Source organism: Coptis chinensis, chromosome 9 (assembly GCF_015680905.1).
Source record: "Coptis chinensis isolate HL-2020 chromosome 9, ASM1568090v1, whole genome shotgun sequence".
NCBI classification, from domain to species: domain Eukaryota; kingdom Viridiplantae; phylum Streptophyta; class Magnoliopsida; order Ranunculales; family Ranunculaceae; genus Coptis; species Coptis chinensis.
This window is the reverse complement of record NC_141464.1, coordinates 5,990,198-6,012,431: the sequence shown is the minus strand read 5'-3', so window position 1 is coordinate 6,012,431 and position 22,234 is coordinate 5,990,198. Positions and strand designations below refer to the sequence as shown.

Below are 22,234 nucleotides of genomic sequence, written 5' to 3'. Positions count from 1 at the left end.
ATATGTTCAATATGAAGTAAAACACCCAATCCTTCTAAATGGTTCATGGTTATTACCTAATCCAAATAAATATGAAATTGGACTCTCAAATTTAATTTAAGCTATTATCAAAAAAATATATATAATAATAAAAATAAGCTTCTTACCAACAAAATATTTAGCTCAAGACATGGACCAAAATATCACCAATATATCTCGGTTTTTGGTACACAACATGGGAAAATTCGATATATCTCCACAGAATATTGAAGCTTTTTTTTTTGCCGATATATATTGCATTTTCCGATATAACCGATAAATAGTGGTGATGTATCCTATATGTATTGATTGATTTGGTTTGACTTTTTTACTATTGATTGATTTTTTGACTATTTGACTGATATTTCTGCTATATATTATTGTATATCAGTGATATTTTCAATATATATCAATATTTTGACTTATTCACTAAAAAAATAGATATCTCTAATATTATTTATATATATCAGTTTTTGGGTACATGATATATTACCCAATTTCGATATTTTAGGCCTTCGCTCAAGACTTGAGTCAAGACTGGTGTTGCATGCATGCATGCAGGGACCTAGCCAAAGGTGTGCAATGGTGGGCAGCTACACACCCCGAATTTTCCCTAAAAAAAAAGTCTTAGTCATGTCATGTCATGTCTTAATGTATTATGTTCCTTGGTTGAGAGCACCTTATCAAAACTTAAATTAGAAATAAAACAAAACGCCTTCTTCTTCGAGTTTATGTAAATCAGCTTCACAAAAACCCAATTCAAATACAAAACCTTGCACCTGGTTTCTCTCATTCTATGGCTTGTGTGGCTTCTCATGCTTGCTCATTACTTTATCATTTATTATGCCCTACTGTCATTGATAGTATTTTCAGCTTTTCATATTTTCATATTGTAAAGAATTGACTCTAGAATCGTATAGGCAATGATTGGTTGAACAATCCCTTCATAACATACATTGAGAAAGAGATGTTTAAAAACATTGATTCTGAAGCGATTACACAAGGCTTTCAGAAAATGGATACTCAGCTTGCGTGGACACTTGTAATTTTTTGACTGATTTCGAGTTTTCAGATTTTTTTTTTTTTTGTTTTTTTGGATAATTAATGTACACATGTTTGGAGTCCGATTTTTGGTATAATGAATTTTGAGTCACTTTTATAATGAGTTGCATATTAATTTGCCGAAATAAAATCCTAGCTCCGCCATATTTTCTTGATATATTACTATTAGCGTAAAAAAAGATGACTATCACAGAATAAACTCAATCCCAGTTGATGATTAATCAGTATATGGTAAATTACAATCGAAGTTATATATTTGTTTATAGTAGTCAGTGGTGGGGATTGAGATTTGCTGGGATTTAAACAAACAAACTCAACAAACCCCAAGACATCCGAATTTTCAGAAGCCGTGCCGTCTTGGGTGTTCGCATGTGGCCAGAAAGCAGACAAAGCTTCATCGGCAATTCATACCATCTCCACACCCTTCAAATTTTTTTCCTTTCCCCAATCCATTTCACATGCGCACTACTTACTTACACACATAATTCAACAAATCAATGGTTGGGATTGTTGGTGCTATCAAAGTAACGGTAGAGATGAAATGCTAAGAACATACTGATATAGGAGTCTCATTTAGTTGGTAATGCACACTGAAAGTTTTCCTTCTTTCACTGTCCAAGGTTGAATACGAACACGAATATGAGCTACCCAACATTCGAGAACGCTTTTGGAGCCTTAAAATTTGGAGTCAAGTAGTCCATTTGTGTGCATTTGACTTTTGATCAATGTGTACTCCACAGTGTATATAACTGATTAAACTACCTCTATTCTCTCTTCTGTACTTTTACTTGCGAGTGGAGACTCTTTTGCAGGTATAATGAAGTCTTGCTGAGGTTTCGCATATATACTGAGAATGGATGCTTCAAAAACCAAAGCTAGTTCCCTTGCATTGAGTCCTTTTTCATCTCCAAATGTTGGAGCACTTCTGAAGATTAAGATTAATGCATGGTATCATGAACTATTATTTTCTTGTGTTATTTAGCCTACGTTTCTGTTCTGTAACGACTATACATGACATTTTTATTTTTCTTTATTAAATGCTGAGATGCTATTTCAATTCAGGGCCCAAGAAACTGGTTTACCTGTGTCAGTTCGTGTTCAAGTAGGTGATAGAATCTTCGATCTACACAAGGTAAGCAGCAATTATGAATAGAGCTTTAATTTCTGCGCATGTAATTGTGGTGTTCTAACGCTTCTCTGCTTTTTGACAGTACCCGCTTATTTCAAAGAGTGGTTATCTAAAGAAGGCTTTCAGTGAATCCACAGATATCAAGCTACCCTATGACTTCCCTGGGGGATCGGAGGCTTTTGAAATGGTTGCTTTGTTTAGTTATGGCGCTTCAGCATTGATTGACCCTTTTAATGTTGCATCCCTTAGATGTGCAGCTGAGTTTCTAGAAATGACAGAAGCACACAGCCAGGGAAACTTGTGTGAACGAGCAGACCTGTATCTGATCCAGGTTGTCCTACAGAATTGGGACGATACACTGATTGTACTCCAAAAGTGCCAACTGCTGCTACCTTTGTCTGAAGAACTCCTGATAGTGAGTCGTTGTGTCGAGTCTCTTGCATTCATGGCTTGCATGGAGATTCTCGACCCAGATCGTAGAAGAGACAGACCGATTGTCACATTAGGCACCTTAAATAGTCAACCTTGGAGCTCCGAACTTGTAAAGGAATTATCTGGCCAGGATCTGTGGAGTAATCTCATATCTTTGCCTTTCAGATTCTTCAAAAGAATAATTGGATCCTTGAGAAGACAAGGAATGAAGGAAAAATATGTCAGTCCCATAGTCATATTTTATGCAAACAAATGGGTTCTCTCTAAGGAGACGGGTCGGATTTGTGACAATGCTGTCGACACAACCGACAATGCAAATAATGAGACCTCAATTATATTGCTAGGGATACTTGATTTACTCCCTATGGGAGAGAAGGTGAGTCGGCCGATTCCAGTTGGCTTTTACTTCGCCTTGATATCAAGAGCTCTGGATCTTGGTTTAAGAAGTGACACTAGGACAAAGTTGCAAAATCAGATTGCGGCAACGTTACACTTGGCCACGGTGGATGACTTCCTATTTCCAAAGGGAGACACGGAGTCCATTTCATCAAGTGTAGAATTGGCTACCATGGCGAACATTGTGTCAACCAGTGTACTATCTAATGCAACAAAAACAGGACATGGACCTTCAGATAGCAATTCCATTGTTGCTGAACTATGGGATAAGTACCTTTTCTTCATAGCTGTTTATCCAAAGATGGGGTCACAAAGGTTCATGGACCTTATTGAGGAAGTGCCCATCTCACACAGAAAGACCCACGACCACCTCTATAAAGCTATGAACACCTTTCTACTAGTAAGTTCTTAAACATGCAGCATTCCTTGTATTAAGTAGGGTGAACTAGTGTTACACAACCCCACCCCAATTAGGATTTTCTCCCACTAGATGGGAAATTAGGGTCTCCCCTCTAAACACACGTTCAACTTGGTTTGACGGTTAACTTTCAAGTCAAACAACTGAAAATGACATAAATGTCCTTTATTATTTTCAAAAAGAAAATATTCATTTTTAATTATATGGAGGCATTTGTGTCATTTTCAGTTGTTTGACTTGAAAGTTAACTGTCAAACCAAGTTGACCATGTGTTTAGGAGGGAGACCCTAATTTCCTTTAGTGGAGGGAAAATCCTAATTGGCTCATCTAGTGGAGGGTAATACTAGTTAACCCTTAAGTATATTCAATTTACCACATCACGTAAACTCTGATCTATATGGTCTCAGGAACACCCGGATATATCTCAAGAAGAGAAGGCATCAGTCTGTAAGTATCTCAGTTGCCAGAAACTATCGCAGGAAACATGCATTGAAGCTGTTCAAAATGACTTAATGCCACTGCGTCTCATTGTCCAAGCTCTCTTTGTTCAGCAACTTCACACACATCAAGCCTTCAAAGAGTGCTCAGATTCGTTCAGATACGCACATTGTGGAGACTTCTCTGGAAGCATCCCAAGCTCAAGATGTCCAGATCCCAAAAGCCAGGTTCTTGGAGAAACTCCATCATACGAAACAGGAGAAGTTGTTGTCCGGCCCTTGGGTTTCCTATTGCAGAAAGATATTGTTACGCATAGTTCCGAACTCTCAAAGAAGGATTACGAATCCACAAGCTTCAGGATTCATAATCTTGAACAGGAACTCATGTCCTTAAAGAAAAGCCTCCAATGGAAGAGTATCTCAAATGGAACAGAACTCCCTCTTAAACCACCAAACACGGAGTCATATGGCTTGGAAAAAAGATCACTGAGTAAGAGTCGGAATCCAATGGGACAAGTTACGAGTTGCATAGGATCTGTGAGTTTTGCTTCACAGAGAAAATATGCAAGTAGGTTGCTCAAAGTTGTTCGCAGAATATCCCTCTATGGTAAAACCAAATCAAAGAGAAAGACAGGTGCATCTGGTCGGCCCAAATAATTGTAACTGAACAATTTCACCATCATATATACTCTGAAAGAATTTTATTTAATTATCTGATATGTATCATATATGCAATGCAGGAACATATATATACCACAAACAAAAGGAATAGAAACTAGGCTACATATTCTCTGACATGTATCATTTATGCAATGTGCAAGTGCTTGGTTCTGGAAAGACATTCTAATAAGCAGCCTGTAGTGCTTTCAAACCTAAGTTCTCACTTACTTTTTGTTGCATCTTTTTGCTGAGTTCATAAGAATACAAGATCTCAAAAAATGTAATAAAGTGCTAAAGTTCGAACAAAGAGCCAATATAAACATTGATGGAATAAGATGTATTTACAGTTCAAGACGAAAACCTAATTGAAAAAAGGAATATGTTACAGACACAAAACCTGTCAATATAATTCCATACAAATTCAAAGCAAGTCGTATTTAAGGTTATCTCCCACATAAAGATAACAGTTGATGCAGTTACTACAAATTTTCTTGTTGTCTGAAAGTTTGGAAGCCGACTGGTTTCCAAGTAAAATTTACCTCACAGTACTCAAAAGCTGTTTTGATGTAAGCCATTCACAAATTTGATTCCTCTGTTGTGATTGGATCTAGTATTGATGGAATCCATAATACTTATCCGCTGGAGTTCACAGATAGTAAGCAGTACAAGTGGACAAAGGTGGAGACACATAAAGAATACACTGGGATTTTTCAAGCTGGTTGCGGCTTGGAAATCTAAGTAACAGTTCTACACGATCATGGAGTTTATAAGAATCTAGTAGTCTGTAATGTAACAATTCAATTGCAACTTTGCAAGCAACTCTAATTGTCTTTAACAAAAAAAAGAAAGGAAAAGATACAACATATCCAGTTATCAACAAGTTCATACTCCATAACGGGACAATCACATGAGTGAAATGGTCGCGATGCATTGAGGTTGCCCTAGAATAGAGAGAGAGAGACCCATCCCACAACAAATTGTTGTTTAACTAGAATGAACCATAATGGCAAGTAATACAATTATATGAAAAATCTTAAAACTAACTAATATGGCAATCTGCATATACAGACCAAGACAAAGGCCTAATTAACCGAACTACGACAAAAGCCTAACCAGTTGGATAAGATGTACGTCGTTGCAATTTTAATACCGTCAAGTTCTCACTCCTAAGAATGTTTTCACACTTGAAGCAACGACTTGAAGGTGGGGTTCTTGGAAATACCAGTACTCAATACAAATACTTGTCACTTCTAAGAATCATGATAACAATATTGCCACACCTGAAGAGGCTCTTTGGAATGCCAGTAGCAGCTCACTAAATTTCCTCAGTTGCCTCTGGCTATCACGTGAATATGACTTACAGGTGAAGATGATCAACTTTTCCAAGGCAACAACATTCTTCAGCAATAGCTTAAGAAATTCAAGTTCATTCACATATCCATGTATATTCCATATTTCAACAAACCTGAGGTTATAGAAGTTGCACTGCAAGACCATATTTATTTTCCAATACTCCATATCTTTGCTGAATCAACATTTGTCTAAACAAAAGGAACCAAAAGTCAAAATACCGCTCAAAATAAAACGATGTATTTAACAGAGATGCAAAGTACTTGATGGTTTTACCGCATTGCAGTATGGGTACATTAGACGCTTTGAGCAACATCTCTGCAAAAATGGTTGAATCCAAAGATAAGAAACAAGCATGTAGAAAAACACAACTAAAGTCAGGTGTTTTAGTAGTGTTTTACTGTTACCCTAGTTATTTCAACAAGAAGTATTTCCAAGTTGCAGGAGTTCTCCAGTAAGTACTTCATGCCCCTGATGCAATCTCTAGAAAGCCACATTTTAAGCTTTAATTGCCTAATAGCAGAAACTGGAGTCGGCATGGTTCCAATTGCTTCTGGTACAACCTTGCGAAATTTAAGAGACATGAAAACCTATTCAGATACGTAGCACGGATAAAAGGTATATACTGCAAAGCTGGGCTATTAAATCGTTGAGTAATCGGTGAGTACTCGCTACTCGCTGTTTAGCCGACCCGACTAACAATTTAATCCCCGATCACAATTGGGCTCAAAAACTCCCCGAGTACTCGGCCGATTAGGCCCGAGTAATTGTGTTCACTATTTCAACTATTTCAATGTTAAACATTGAACTCGACATTTTGCTGATTCGACCAACCCTCGATTCTGTAAAGTTCTACACCTTAATCATATTTATTTTAGTTTATTTTAGTTGATTGAGTGTTTTAATTGTTTATTGATTGATTGGGTTCTTAATTGGCTTCATTATGTTGGTATTTCAAAGTTTAATATATTTAATAATTATTTGTAAATAAATAGTGTTATGAAAAATCGTCCTATTTATCCCGATTAATCCCCGACCGATTATACCTACTCACTACTCGCTCTTCAAACGCGAGTAGCGATTTAACTGCACAGCTGCAAAGTCAGATACGTATATGGCAACACGGCACCAGATAAATGAAATAAAATGCCAATCAGTTTGTCCGGTTATAAAGATAATGATTACAGCTACATCGATAACTAGCAGGACAACAGTCCATATATTGGAGGTATTGTAGTATAAGGTCAGTGATTCATATATAAACGTACAGTAGCATGATGTCAGTTTAAAATTTCAGTTCTGTTCCTCCAGAAGATAGCCAAGGCCTGTATATTGGAATAAGTAAGGGTATTGTACTGAGGACAAACCTAAAAAAATAGGGTCAAGGAAAAACCTTAAAAAAAAACAGTAGGGGGTCAGCTGCAATGGTAAAGTGAAAATATCTTCAACAATGGCAACTAGCACCATGGGGATGGCATAAGCAAACGATCACGCACACACATACAGTAGAGAATCTTGGGGGTGTTAATTATACATTCAGAGAATCTTTCATCTGTGCATTTTTGGACAGTCCACAGATGAAAGCATACTAACATTATTGAGTTTTTTGTAATATGAAATTGTAAACTTTTCTTTTTAGTTCATGCACCTCCACCTACCCCTCCCAGCCCCATCTACCTCACCATAAGTGTCTTTTCCTAGTTTGAGAAATCAAAGAGCACAACAATCTTTATGCATGTCGAATTTACAAAGGTTGACTCCACCAAGAAGACATTAAGTGTTTCTTTCCTGACTATAAACACACTTAATTTTCAAATGTATCTCTCATCTGCTCATTGAGCTATTATACCTACCACGAGGCCGATTGGCCTGTAGCTATCCCTTGGGAATAAGGGTGATATGTGTAGTATTGACACACTGATCTAGAAAGCTGGAGTTCTCCTTCATTAACTAACATTACATTGCCCTTCAAGGAGAGTCATTACCTCTTGCAGAGAGTATTGAGAAGCCGTGAGGTTAGCAGACCTATTCTCTCAATCCCTCGCAAATCTTCGATACCTTCGAGAATTTCCTAAATCTTTATCTAGTGCCTGTTGTACAGCACCAACAGAATCTATACGAAGAACACCATCCATTGTTGGCCTAGAGAAATCCTTCTCCATATACAACATGATGAAGTAGCCCAAAACCTGTCCTTCGGATAGCTTTAGGGTCACGCACCATCACTCAATATATACTTGTAATTTTCCCCAGTGATAACATGAAAACACTTCATGAAAGCATACCCTTCTTCGAACTGCTTATATTTGTAGTTCCGTCTTCACTTGATTTCTTCCATCCTAAGAAGACTTTGGAGTTTAAATCAATTCCACTTTTTCCTAGAGAGATAGGTGGTTCTGTGTTAAAAGGTACTAGTGAATTTTCCTTTTTCTCGGCTGTCCCTGTTCTCAAACTACAAAGGTGATCATCTCGTACTCTCCTGGTTTACGTTGAGCAACAATCTCCTTGTCCACACTCTTGACCAGGAAAATATAAGCCATTGGAGGAACCCAGATTCTCTATATACTGCTAAACATATCCCCTACCAAATTTACAGATACTCTAGCATAGATAATCCAATGAAATGAAGGTTCAATAAATTTCCTCTACAATCTGACTAAAAATGCTATAGCCTTGAAAGCCCTGTGAGGCTACATGTATCACACAAGATATAAACGTTAACAATCAAACATGTATTGAGTATTGACAGTGAAGTAAAATATCTATGTTAAAACATTTATTTTCAACATGATTCTATACAAGTTCAAAAAGAAGTCTTATTCGGGTAATGTTTTCCAGAAAACCATATTTCATTCGATCACGGAATAAATACATTTCTGGTTGTAAAAGTGCAGAACATATCAGGTTCCAAAACCTGCAATAGTATATGTTTCCAAGTAAATGTACCTGTGCTGATGTAAGCCCTGGACTAGTATGCTATCCCTGAGATGGTCATTTCTTTCTCTCCTGGTTTACAACGACATTTTTCTCTTTCACTCTCATAAACATGCAAAAGATAGAAGCCATTGGAGAAATCCAACACTAAAGCCTGTTTACCTCTTATCATGATCTATATACTGTAAAATGCATCTCCCCGATACTATGCCATAATACTCCAATAAAATGAACGTTCCTTACATCTCTTCTAGCATTTGAATAATAATGGTTATATTATAAAATATAAATCATATTGGAGGCTCTACTTATACCTTCATGGCCTCTTTTGGCCCACTAAAAAACTATATCCGGAACATAACCTACATCCTTTAAAATGCAAGTCAGTTCTTTAATCATCTCATATATTTGTTCACTCTGTGTGTCCGATTTGTCACCAACAAGAAAAGTGTGCACCTCTCTTCTAATCTCAATCCAACTGCAAGAAGGCTCCTTTTTCACCCCTGATTCTCTCATTACTTCCCTAACCTTGTCAACATTTTTCCACAATCCATATGCAGCATAAGTGTTGGACAACACGACATATTTCCCCGCATTTTCCGGTGCCAGCTCAAAGAACTTCTTTGCAGCGACATTCGCCAAGTCAAGACGTCCATGGATCTGACAAGCACCTAACAATGCACCCCAAACAACACTATGTTTCTCGCAAGGTGAGTTTTCAACAAACTCGAAAGCTTCGTCTAATCTCCCCGCACGACCTAACATATCAACCATGGTTGCATAGTGTTTCAATCTCGGTTTAATACCATAGTCTTTTATCATAGAACAAAAATATCTCTTACCTTCACTAACAAAACCTCCATGACCACAAGCAGAGAGAACCGCAAGAAAGGTAACATAATCAGGTTTGAACCCTTCTTTTATCATCCTATTAAAAAACTCTATAACTTCATCCACTCGTCCATTGTGTCCGTACCCAGATATCAAAGACGTCCACGTAACAGCATTTCTTTCCGAAGACTTGTCAAAAACTCGATAACCGTCACAAGGACTACTACATTTAAAGTACATGTCCATTAATGCGCTATTAACTACAACATTATCCTTAATATCACTCTTGATCATAACAGCATGAGCCTGCTTCCCTTTCTCAATAGCAGCAAGTGTAGCACAAGCACGAAAAACAGACGAAAACGTGAACTGGTCCGGCATAAAACCACTCCTCCTCATCTTATTATAAAAGTCCAATCCCATTTCTTTAAGACCCTTTTGTACGTACCCAGATATCATTGCATTCCATGAGACCAAACTTCTTTCTGGTATTGTATCAAAGAGAATGTGAGCAGTATCTAAATCTCCGTCTTTGGCATAAAGTATGATTAATTTAGTTTGTAAATATTGGTCTGGCCTAAACCCGACTTTAAACATCTGAGCATGTATTCTTTTTCCTACGATGAGTTGTTTCCTGAAAATACATTCTTGTAATAAAAGTGCGTAAGTTTGAGCCCCCAACTGTGATTCTGTATGGCTTAAAATATCTACTGCTTGTATTATTCTTCCAGAATAACACAGACTCTTTAGTTTTTGGTCCACTCCTAAAAAGTTGGTGTTAACTTGGGTTGAAAAATGGACACATCTTCTAGACCATAAGAGCATAGGTGTAGAGATCTTAGGCATTTTTTCGACAACAGCTCAAGTATGGACAGACGTAACAAAAATAAAGTGAGACAAAAATTTGTTCAAAAGAAATTTTGAAAAATTGGGATGCGAGGATTCGAACCTCGTAAACATCGCAGTGTGGCCTAGGACACTGAGAGAAGAATTAAGCAATAATTGATGTGCTACATCCCTGTCTAATAACTTGTGATTAATGAATATAAACAGAAACTTAAAGAGGTTCGTTTATTCGTTTGGCCCAACCTTAAAAACTCGACTGCGCTTAAAAAACACCTGAGCTACATTTAGCTGCATAGTCGAGTGGGGTGGGCTTACAAGTTAGACTCACTAGCACCCCAAAGAGATCAAAGACCAAGCTGAAATATTGTCTGCCAATTACAAGTAAATAGCTAGAACTATTACATTCATTCAAGTACATAGAGGCTAAATAATCAGCAACCTTATTAGTCTCCTTATAAACATGTTTGAATTCAACATAATCAAAAGCAGGAACCAAATAAAATATTGTCTACCAAGTACAAATACCAAGTTACCAACACTTAACTTACAGTCCTAGGTCTACTTTGACAATCTAGCCTTTGGTGAATGAATTGAATCACTCAGTAAATGACTAGCCATGCAGCCCGACCTGTGGCCGGGCCTGTTATTCTTAAACCCATCATGTCTGGGCCTATATTTAAGGGAAGCACTTGGAAGTTTAACATATCCATATCCAATAAGTAATCCATATCCATATCTATTAACTAATACATATCCATATCCATATCCAATAACTAATACATATCAATTAACTAATCCATTGTTTTTAGAATTTGTTTTTTATCCCATGCATACATTTGAAATAATGAAATAATGCGTAGCTTTGTTTTTTGTTTTAGCATAACACATGAAAGGACAATTTTAATTTATATTAAATTAGAGAGCAGGCCAAATTCAAGGTTAGTTTGGTAAGAAGGCAAGTAATTATTTTTCAAATATGGACTATTTTAAAAACTTTGCTGATGTGGCTCACTATGAGCATCTTGGGAGAAACGGATATTAATATAGGTAGGATGTCCGTCATTATAACCGTTCACGCGCTATATACAAGGTTTTAATGGACCCAATGCAAAGTTTGCAAAATTGGCCAATTATTTTTTAGAGGGGGCAATATAGGCCCAGCCCGCCCCCTGGCTACATACGACAGGATGATCCCACCCATTTTCTTGATCAGATGCAATTTCAGTGAAGCCATCTGCTACAAAAATTCCTCCTGTGTCAATCCCATGAAGTTGGAAAGTAGGATGATTGCAGCGGAACATAGATCGAATTAATGAATTGATTTCCCATAGGATCTCCTTCAAAATTAGAATAGTTAATTTTGACCATTAGTTTAAAATTAGTATAGATAAACAAAAAAAAATCATTATCTCTCACCATCTTTCCCTTAGTATTTAATTCTAGTAGTTCTTCACTCATGGAGACCTGATTGCTAGGCCTACTACTATGTGTAAAGGTGTGTTTTTCCCTTACATATATAAGAGGAAGAAGAAGGGGATTGGATTTGGAAAAGACCGAGTTCGCTAAGTAGCAAGCTACCTACGTATTTTCTCTTGATTCTGGGGGGAGAGAATAATCAGGTCTCACGAAGTTCATGTAAGTGGTATTTATAGGCACAAGAGAGTGTTGATCTTCGGGACACGTGTACTCCCTTATACACATGTAGGGTGGAGATTACGAATGAGTGTTAGGTTGGTTCTGGTAGGAAGGCGGTGATCATTGGGAGTGGGTGCAGTAGTTCATAATTTCCGGTAATTGGAAGTACAAATATGGCTATAGTAATGATTACCCTTGGATTAAGGAAAATGTCTTTATTCGAAGCGTTCTGCTCTAGGTCGTTCAGTCTTCTTGGGACGTTCTTGAGCGAGTTGGAGTGTACCACCTATATAAAGCGAAATGCTTTCATGAAGTCGATCTTGGAGGGCGATGTCACAGTTTGCCTGGCGATCTCTACTTATACTTAACGCGTGCTTAATATTCTTTAATGGGATATTACTCCCTTACACATCCCCTTCTCAGTAGATTGCGTTGTTCATGGAAGCGATCTGCTAAGAGAAAATATCAATACGTGTTGAGCATGAGTGGACGAACGGCTAGTGTAAGTTGAGTAATTGGCACGCTGTAACATTCGACTTGGGTTGCATGACGATTCGGTTGGAAAACAAAAGTTGTCACGTGATTGGCATGTGACCGAATCATAGCAGTTGGTAGATAAATGTGTCGCCGCATTTTCCAAAATCGTGAAAAGACAGTTCCTTGATCCACGTGTGTGGGATAGGCCGTAGGTTGTAATCATAACTCCTTGGTAACTGAATGGGCGGTTGCACAAAATCAAATTTGGGACAACTGCAAAGTTATTTTTTGTTTTCGTCGTCAGCAAAACTGCAAGCTGGGGTTTCTCAGGTGAGTGTTTCTACTATTGCTGCCTTTTCGTTTTCCATTTTCTTTCATCTTAGTCGAGCGTTGTGTGTTTAGTGGATAGGTCGGTGTTAGGCTTTATTATTTAAATTTGGGTAGTTGGTAAGAAGAAAATGTAAAAATGTCTAACTCTGACGATACTCGATCTGAAGAAGTTCGAGAGGTCTCTTTAAGCTGTGGTGAGCATGAGGATGATAAGGAAGAGTCAATGAGTCTTGGTAATCAATCTGAGCATGGTGAGGAAGTTAGGGGAGATAAGGGTAGTGTTCGATCTGGCTCTGTTGGTGCTGTGGCTAGCACGTCAGGTCGTAGTGAGGGGTCGTTTTCAAGTGGGTTGCCCCCTAGGAAGGTGGATCGTCGTGCAGCGAGTGTGTTCCCCGAACTGAGGGCAGCTTATGGAATAAACATACCGGACCTGGAGATATACGAACCAAGGTCGAGTGAAAATGTGCGGAGTGAAGAATACAATCTGCCGAATGGTGGGGTAATAATCTGTGAGGGTCAACTGAGAGCGCATATGCAAATACCGTCCTCGAAGCTGGTTTGCAACTTTCTAGCTCATTGTTGGAAGTCCCTTTGTCAGTTTGTTGGTAACACCTGGCGGCTGTTCAAGGTGTTCGACTGCTGAATGCAAGTGGCGAGTACCACATAGGGGTGTCTGATATTACTGAGCACTTCGTTGTAAGGCGATCTGGTAATTTCAACTTTAGCTTGCAAACTATGACCACGCGTTCTGGTGTGATCGACGGTGTAAGAAACAAGGCTTGGACCAAGAGGCCGTTGCTGCTAGTTGGCAACTACTGTGCTAGCGGGTGTAGGTTGCAAACTAGGATTTGCAATATCTCCGGTGGGTGGGAGTGTCTTGTACATGTCATTTTAATGGGTGAGTTGTTTCTATTCTAATTGATCTGTGCCTTTGCTTGGCTTGTAGATTTTTCTGTTAAAACACGAACTGATCGTGGGGAAATAGAGAGGTTTGCGCGGTTAAGTCGAGTGCATAAACAAGCGAAGCTGCCTAAAGTTGCTCATTTCTTTGTAGAGAAAGAGGGTCTAGCGATCCGGGAGAAAAGAAGAATTCAGAAGGGTCGAGCTCGAGGTCAAACTAGGAGAGAAGTGATGGAGAAGCGCACAAGTGACTTGGTAACCAGGGAGGATAGAAACCGGGGTCGCGTTAGCTCCAAACGACCCTCAGGAGGTGCTGGTGCCTCAGGTGCGGGTGGGTCAAGCTGGCGACCTGAGGGTCGGTCGATTGATGCTCCTGTAGAGTTGGAGACGGTGGTCTTCAACCCTCGTGTAAGGAGAAGGTCGTCGAAGAAGAAAGTTGATGCATCTGAGCAAGACGCTGTAAGGGTTGCTAAAACTGCGAGGCATGCTTTAGGGAGAGTTCCAGCACTGGGGGTGGTTCTAGTGGTGGTCGAATTGGTGGGACTACCACTCGCAAGACTCGGGCGAGACCGGAGCAGGTTCTGGACCTTGCTACTTTTGGAGCTAGGTCGAGCTCGTCGCCGGTGGTGCGAAAGCCTAGTCCGCCAGCAAAGGCGAAGAGTTCGCGTAAGGCGAGTGGGAAATCAACTATGACTGCTGAGGACTTGGAGACCCAACTTGTATACCTGGATGACAATGGGGTGCAGCGTACTGTGAAGCGGACTGATTGCAGCTTCAGGTCGAGTAAGGTAGCGGCCTGTCTGCTTGATCATATAGCTTTGGATGGCAACCGTAAGGAGCTGGATGAGAGGGGGTTGGAGGATAACTTAAAACGGATGGAAATCTCTCAATGTCTGGTGTGTGGGGCTGTCTTGTTTTAACTTATTTGCTTGCTTATTAAACTAGTTGCGAACTGATTATTAGCATATGTGTGCATTTGTAGCTTGTGAGTGGATTTCAGAAGATGAAGGAGATTTTCCAGTTCTCTGAGACAGATAGGGAAACTGTGGTGAAGCTGAGCGAGGAGCTAAAGAATGTCCAGGATGTTGCTAAGATGGAACGCGAGGAGATTGAAGACCTGAAGAAAACGCACCAAGCTCTTAGTTTGGCGAAGATGCTGAAGGATACTGAGACGGAAGATCTGAAGTTGAAACTACAGGGTGCTGAAGAGAATGTTAATGCAGCGACTGTGGAAATTGGTAGGTTGAATGAGTACGCTCTGCACTGCAAGGGAGTTGCTCAAGACGCTACTAAAGCTTATGACAAGCTGGACGCTGACTTTGTTGATCTAGAAGCTGATTATAAAGCTTTGAAAGAGGAGCATGGACGTTGTACTCTTCGTCCTCCAGTGGTACCGGTACAGGGAGATACCAGTGGTGCTCTTACTTCTTCCATCGCTGCTTCGGAGATTGTTATGCCTCGCACTGAAGCTGCTGTGTCTGATCACTACTAAAAAACAGGGTTTATAAGCTCAGCTAAAAGGTGAGATGTTAAAGTATTTACCTCGGTCTTCTAAGAAAAAACAACCGAGGTAAAATCCACTGAGATAATAGAGTTCTATAAAACCGAGATAATAAACTACTAAATTATCTCAGAAGTCTGACATCTTATCTAAATATATTATCTCGATTTTCTAAATAAAACCGATATTATATAGAATAAAATCGAGATAAATTGTTGATTGAAACCAATTAGTAAAGAAGAAAACTGAGATATTTTTTTTATTGAAACCGAGATAATATTAAAAATACGAAGATAAATTCTTTTGGAAAGAGATTTATTGGACAACCTTTTATCTCACCCTTTGTCATTTTTTGTTGGTATTGCTCATGACAATTAACCAGCAAATAAAAACATGTCCCAAACCACCACATATATTCCTTTTCATATTCATAAACATCAACACCAATTAACAAAAACAACCTAACATAAGTAAATTCTTTAAAGAACTTATTTCATTAAGATAAGAAAGAACAATGTCGAACATGATCTTAACTTTCAATGAGTACTAGTGATCAATCATTTATTTATAGAAACTCAAATATTGTATCAACTACTATTCTTCGAACTATAATAAGACATTTTTTTAACCTTTCTCTATATATTCAAGAATTGAGACAGATGGTTTCTACTGAATTTCCTCCTTATAAATGGTTCCTGCTGAATTTCCTACTCAAATTTTTTTTGAGAATCCAAAGACCTATTCACATCGGTCGTCAGCTGTGAAAAATTATAGGCTCCAGGACTCCCTTCGTCAACTTTAGTAAGTGGAGACGAATATCCAAGATGGTCCTGATCCATAAGAGAAACATCATTTCTAACAAACTCATCTTGTGCTAACTTCTGAAAGAATGACCAATTTTAGGATCATGGTTTTCCATGTTCATGCTCAATCCAGTTCCGTCACTATACAATGTACTTATGCTAGAGGAGTCTTCAGTAATCTTTCCTTTGAAAATATATCTGACAGGAAATACCGAGGGAATCGGTCATTGATGTTAATAAGAATATCTCCACGCTCTGGAGCGGAACGCTTGGCAACCGAGGACTCAACTTGAAGTGCATCTTTAGTGGAGGCCCCTACCTGAACAAAATTATTTGATTGCTCAAGGACATCATTACTATGTGTGTCACTAGAAGCTATCTCACCCCAATGAAGCTCTGGTAGGATAGATGCAGGGTCCTCATAATGCATAGAAATTACTTCTAAGCAATAGAACCACACAATAAGAGAGAATATAAACAAAAGGAGAAGGGCAAAAAAAGGAAGGGTTGAACAAGTATAAAAATGTTGCAGCAGTGACCTTACCAGAAACTTTGCCAAACGGTGTCCCTTTACTTACAGAATCTCCAACTTTCTTAAACCACTCGACCTAAGAGTGGAAAACGTTGTTAATAAATATATGCTTTTGTGCATTTAAAATAAATATAATAGAGATAGAAATTGCAGAAACGACTCCCTACATTACCTCCAGTGAATGGGTAGGTAGGGGGGGGGGGATTACAATGTTCTAGATTAAATGTTTTTTTGTCAAGTCATAAGCATTATTCCATAAGCAAAAAAGGAAATCTAAGAGGGACCTTACCGCAAGTAGCAACATCCATCTCTTTTGCCAGGCCAAAGCTAACAAACATAGCCTTTAAAACTACTAGTAATTGATCAATTATTCCCAAAGAAAATAAAAATCTCAAGAAACTCACTGAAAGAAGATATTACCTTACCATGACCTATATGTACGTATCCATTCGGTTCTAGGGGGAAACGAGAAAAAAACTCTGCCTCATATTGCTTATCAAGCATTTCCTTTGTATTACATACCCTTAGCACAGGGCGGTCGCTGAAATACTATGCAAACAATAATAGTCACAAATACTATGCAATAACAGGTTCTTAGTGTGTCACCTTAACCGTCTTTGTATTAGCCCAAGGAATTATTTTTCGCACTTAAGCAAACAGCTCACCCTCCGTACGATACCTCGATTCTAGGATAGTGCTCTTTTTCTCTTCAACAACTTTACCCACCATCTATTCAATTTCCTCTCTTGTAACCTCCACTCCTACATGCATTCAAACCCCAAATGTTCAAACCGCAAGTAAGTAGGCACTACACGAAAAACCCACATATCACAAACACCCAATGCTTACCAACACCACAAACTTCTTCAAACGCTTTCACGTCCTTGCACACTTTGGCGTCTACTTTCTTGCAAAATCCCACCCCCACACACACACAAATGATTCTATTATTTTATTATTTACTTGTTCACCATATTCTTTCATTATCCTATTAACTAGTCAAAATGCGTAAAATATCAACACATAGTTAACCTTGTTCAACTCTCCAATAATCATACCAATCACCAATGAATAACTAGCGATCAATTATCATAGACCCAAAATTTAGAATAACAATTGCTTCAATCATACAATTATAATAATCATATATGACACAAAATAATATAAATCTAAAAAGTAATAAAACAAACATACCCTCAAATGACAAGGGGACTCGTTGTCCCTTGACAGAATGACGTCTGAAAATGACAAGGTATCATTGTGTAAGGAAAATGTCTTTGTGGTGCTTGAATGAGCTTTTGGGTTACTAGTTATGTCTAAGAGACTATAAACCATCTGTGCTAGTTCTTCTTTGACCATCTCACGTTACGTGACTAAATAATGCTTCAAAAGGTGACAACTATGAACAATCAACCTTTAACCCAAATGTCTCTCACACCGGGTTATTAGTGATGTCTAAGAGACTAAATCAGGCTTGACCATGGCAACAGAAAATAGTTGATATGAAGAAACTCAATGTGTTACATTCTAGAGGAAAAGGAAGCGTACTTTACAAATCTTTTCTTTTGCCTAGTACTTAATGACCTGATAGACTCAAAACATCCCTCTGCCATGGTTTCTTCAGTCCAGAAAAAAACAATAATAACAACAAATTACTCAAAAGGTTCCACGACTATTAGTGGAGAAAAGTAGTATTTACATACCACTCTAGCTGCACTCGTAGTGATTGAAATCCCGCCAAAGAAGAAGGAAGCCCAAATAACAAAGAGCAAACTGATTGCTCTAGTGGAATTATTATATATATCTTCTATGGAATGCATCATAGAGAATCTGAGCTGGTACAAATGCTCCAGCTGTCTCACTGTTAACATCATACAAATAGCTCTAAGAATTACAAATCTATGTTAAACAAAATGAGTTCAGTAGGTAACTATAACTGTAAAAACAGTTTATAAACAATACCTGCATGCTAAAAGTAAGGGCTAAGATATATGCCCATCCAAATAACGAGATGATCCGTATACTAGAAAGAATTGCTATTGTACCATTCTTGTCAGCTCCTTTTGTTTCCTCCGTTAAATGTGTTGCATCATCATATCCATACAATGAGTACTAACTAACAAGAACATATAGAATGACTGCATGTGTTTTGCTTGTGATCCCAATGGACACTGGAGCTATCTCAAAATGAGTGAACACATAGGATGCAGATTGTGTAGTCAACAACACCAGGGGTAGCATTATTACTATAACCACACCCCCAAATAGCTACAAAATAAGCATTTCAATATAAGACAGTCGTCAAATATCTAAAGAAATAATGCTTAACAGCAAGATGTCAGAGATAAGAATCGACTTTAGATTCATGTAAACTTTTGTTTTTCAAGATATACAGAAACTAGGTATACACCGATGCTCACGGAATCAATGAAAATGATGCATATATATCATCCCAAAATTAAACATAAGGACTCCAAGGCCTTTGCGATCGATGCACACCGAACCACACCACAATGATAGTAGAAGTATCAATCAGTTAATGCAACAAATTATTAATGAAAGGCTCTTCCTTGATCCATTCACCCATTAAATTCTCTATTGCAACAACCATCCAAGATAAAAGATGATCATTTACATCTATAGGATGATATGACCTAGTAAATGGGCCTTGCCTCAACCTAACAGTACAACCTTGTAAGCAACATAAGGGTATTCACATCTTCATCTTAAAACAAAAGAAAACAAACAATTAATTTACAGAGAGCAAAACCATCTGAACTGCAGAAAAGGTAAGCATAAAACTGGAATATTAAACCACCTGAAAATGGAGAGCCAAACCATATGAACTACGGTACGCAACCTGACCTAAATTGTAGTATCAGTCGAGACAAACAACGATGGTAATTAGACAATGAACAAATTAATTTACGAAATGGGTAGTGGAAATCGTTTCTAAATTGGTGCAAGGTGAAGAGAGGGCAATATACACGAAGAGATAGTGGGAGGCGAGATAGTTGGGATTAGAACGGCAGTTTCCATTGTGAGTTCGTGCCAGTCATGAAAGAGTACTGTAGAGCAGGACTTCAATTTTTTTGGAACTTCAAATTTTTTTTTTTTTTTTTTTGGATTTTTGTTTTCTTTGCCAAATTTATTATGAGATATTTGGTATAATAGCAATTATATCATTTGAGTGCCGAGATATTTGGTTTAATATCAATTATATTAGTTCAGTGTGAGATAAATTAAATTTCCTATTATATCAGTTCCACAATGGTGAGATAAATTAAATTTCCTATTATATCAGTTCTATACCACAATGGTAAAATCCATATATTTTATCTCAGTTAAGTAAGAGGTGAGATAACAGATTTATACTCAGAGTTAGTACGCAAGTTATGGGACATATTATCTCATTTACAGGACATATTATCTCTCTTATCAGCAGAACCGAGATAAGACTAATTTTAGAACCAAGATAAAAACCTTTCTTTTTAGTAGTGGATGTTCTTATGAGTCTAAATCTGGACGGTGTGTCCATAGTGGTTGAGGGGAAAGAAGCTGAAGTTGACGACTCACTGGTGGCCGGAGGTTTGGCTGTTATGCCTGGAACTAGCGAGTTATGATGTAAAGTTGGTAATTTGAATGGTTGTTAGTTGTGATACAATAGAACTGGTTTCCCGGGGTAACCTGGGTAGTTCGCTTTTCTTATTTCTATTTGTGAATACTGGATAACCATGCGATGATGAATGTTGGTTAACCGAGCTAGATTTCCTGAGTAGACTCAGCAGCTCGGCTGCCATGTGAACTGTGTTTGGGCCTGCCTTGGCAGATCGCTTTTTTGCTTATACACTATGCTTATCCCTTGTTTCTTTGCTTTGTAAGATTCTTGTATTGGTTAAATATATGAATGGAGATATCGCTATATCTGTATGGCTGTGTAGATGCTTCCTAGTGACCATAGTTGACTTTAAGTAACCTGTGATCGTTAAATGAGCGCCCTGTCCTTACTAGGTCCTTTAGCGCTGCAGGTCGCATGTAACGCGAGTTGGTGATTCATTAGGTACTGTGGAGATAGTAGTATGTAGGTCAATATCTCCATTTTGTAGAAGTGAAATAGTTCTGCACGTGCATGCCACGTGTAGGCAAGTGAGCGGTTAGATATGTGCAATGATGGTTGCCAGGTGGCCTGACGTTTGGCGTCTCAATGTAATTATGATGTGCCTAGGGAAGATACGTTATTACACCATAAGTAACATCATTCGTAGGAGAGCAAATGCATTTGCTCCCATTTGCTCTTCCTGTTACTGCATTTCTTCGTCCCCAACCTGTGCTACATCATCTTCTTTGTTGCTTCTTCAGGTACGTCTGTCTTCCTTATTTAGGTATCCCGTTTGAAAAAAGACTGTTGTTTTGGTTGGTAACTCGCGTATTGTCATTCTCGCTCGTAGGTTACACTATGGCCAGGTGCCGCAGATATGTAAGAGGAGAAGGAAGTTTGAGGGAGAGCTTTCCTCTGATAATGGAGGAAATAGAATTACATCCCCACGTGCATGGTGATCGGGGTAAGAGGAAAGCTGTTGCTGTAGAGGCCAAAGGGAACAAGCGACCTAGAAGGTCAGGTCGTTCGACTGGTGGCGTTATATTCAGGTCGCCTCGTCGAGTCGATGATACTGATCGACATGCTGAGGAGCGTAGCGACCTGGGGCAAGGTCACCACGTTGCTGGTGAGAATTCGTCTCCACGTCAGGGTGACGTGGGGAGCGAGTTCTACTACATGGGAAAGACGAGGAAGAAGCGTACGGTGAAATGCTCTGACTGCAGCTTCCACTCGGCACCCACAGCGACCAATCTGCTGAAAGGGATCGTGGTGGACGGTGACAAGGCTGAGGTAGAGGATGAAGATATGGACACGCTGTTGGGGACCATGGACATGGCTGCTTGTTTGGTGAGTAACTTATGCGTGATGTTTTTGTTTCTGTTACTTGGGCAGTTTTGATGTTAACATTGTACTTGCAGTTTTTGGTAGGGTATGACAAGTTGAAGAACGCTGTGCAGCGTGTCGATACTGACACTAACCTGCACGTCGAGTTAGGATGTATGTGACCTGCGTGGGGAGTTGACAAGAAGAAACTGGAGGTGATGACCAAGAAGTGTCGGGATCTTCTTGCGACGAAACGTTATGGTTGGCTACTGCTATGACCGATTTGCAAGGGGAGCTGGCTAAAGTGACTAAGTATGCCAAACAATGCTAGAGGGTGGCACGCAAGGCGCAAGAGGCGTATACCATGGCTTGTGGTCCAATCTGAAATTTGGACAAGAAATATCACCGGTGAAAAAAGGCGAATGACGGGGAGACGGGGACGTGGTTCGTTATCGTGTGGTCTTTGAGATCTGCCGAGCACACCCTTCGACTAATGCCCAACCGAAAGATAAGCATGTTGTGGCTGATTCTTGATTGTGATGTATCTTCTTGTCTTTGTTAGTTATGGGAATTTTAGAAATATTTTGTAAGTTCACCTCTTTTATATGAGAGTTAACAATAA

At 38.8% G+C, this 22,234-nt stretch overlaps 2 protein-coding genes across 6 annotated transcripts; one reads left to right on the top strand and one right to left on the bottom strand.

The window, feature by feature from the left end:
* Positions 1-912: 912 nt before the first annotated feature.
* On the top strand, positions 913-5,366 carry LOC147474568 (Phototropic-responsive NPH3 family protein). The gene is made up of 4 exons (XM_086583705.1): positions 913-2,028; positions 2,143-2,212; positions 2,292-3,437; positions 3,863-5,366. Exons 1-4 carry the CDS (start codon positions 1,934-1,936, stop codon positions 4,547-4,549), a joined length of 1,998 nt encoding a protein of 665 aa, XP_086439831.1. The 5' UTR covers positions 913-1,933; the 3' UTR covers positions 4,550-5,366.
* Positions 5,367-5,517: 151 nt separating this feature from the next.
* LOC147474567 (Tetratricopeptide repeat (TPR)-like superfamily protein) lies at positions 5,518-10,750 on the bottom strand. Of its 5 annotated transcripts, none has more exons than XM_086583708.1 (5): positions 8,999-10,750; positions 8,849-8,908; positions 6,310-6,465; positions 6,179-6,220; positions 5,518-6,093 (listed from the first exon to the last, which is right to left on the bottom strand). In XM_086583708.1, exon 1 carries the CDS (start codon positions 10,511-10,513, stop codon positions 9,173-9,175), a length of 1,341 nt encoding a protein of 446 aa, XP_086439834.1. In that variant the 5' UTR covers positions 10,514-10,750; the 3' UTR covers positions 5,518-6,093; positions 6,179-6,220; positions 6,310-6,465; positions 8,849-8,908; positions 8,999-9,172. The 5 variants fall into 5 exon arrangements, with proteins under 5 accessions (XP_086439834.1, XP_086439836.1, XP_086439835.1 ...); XM_086583710.1 differs by having other exon boundaries at positions 7,888-9,594; positions 9,679-10,750; XM_086583709.1 differs by having other exon boundaries at positions 8,849-9,594; positions 9,679-10,750.
* Between the last annotated feature and the right edge of the window lie 11,484 nt (positions 10,751-22,234).

Bases quoted from the DNA above. Each gene is read 5' to 3' on its own strand.
- LOC147474568 (XM_086583705.1), top strand. From the start codon at position 1,934: ATGGATGCTTCAAAAACCAAAGCTAGTTCCCTTGCATTGAGTCCTTTT. The intron at 2,029-2,142 runs GTATCATGAACT...ATTTCAATTCAG, and splicing joins AAGATTAAGATTAATGCATG to GGCCCAAGAAACTGGTTTAC. The intron at 3,438-3,862 runs GTAAGTTCTTAA...ATATGGTCTCAG, and splicing joins CTATGAACACCTTTCTACTA to GAACACCCGGATATATCTCA.
- LOC147474567 (XM_086583707.1), bottom strand. From the start codon at position 10,513: ATGCCTAAGATCTCTACACCTATGCTCTTATGGTCTAGAAGATGTGTC.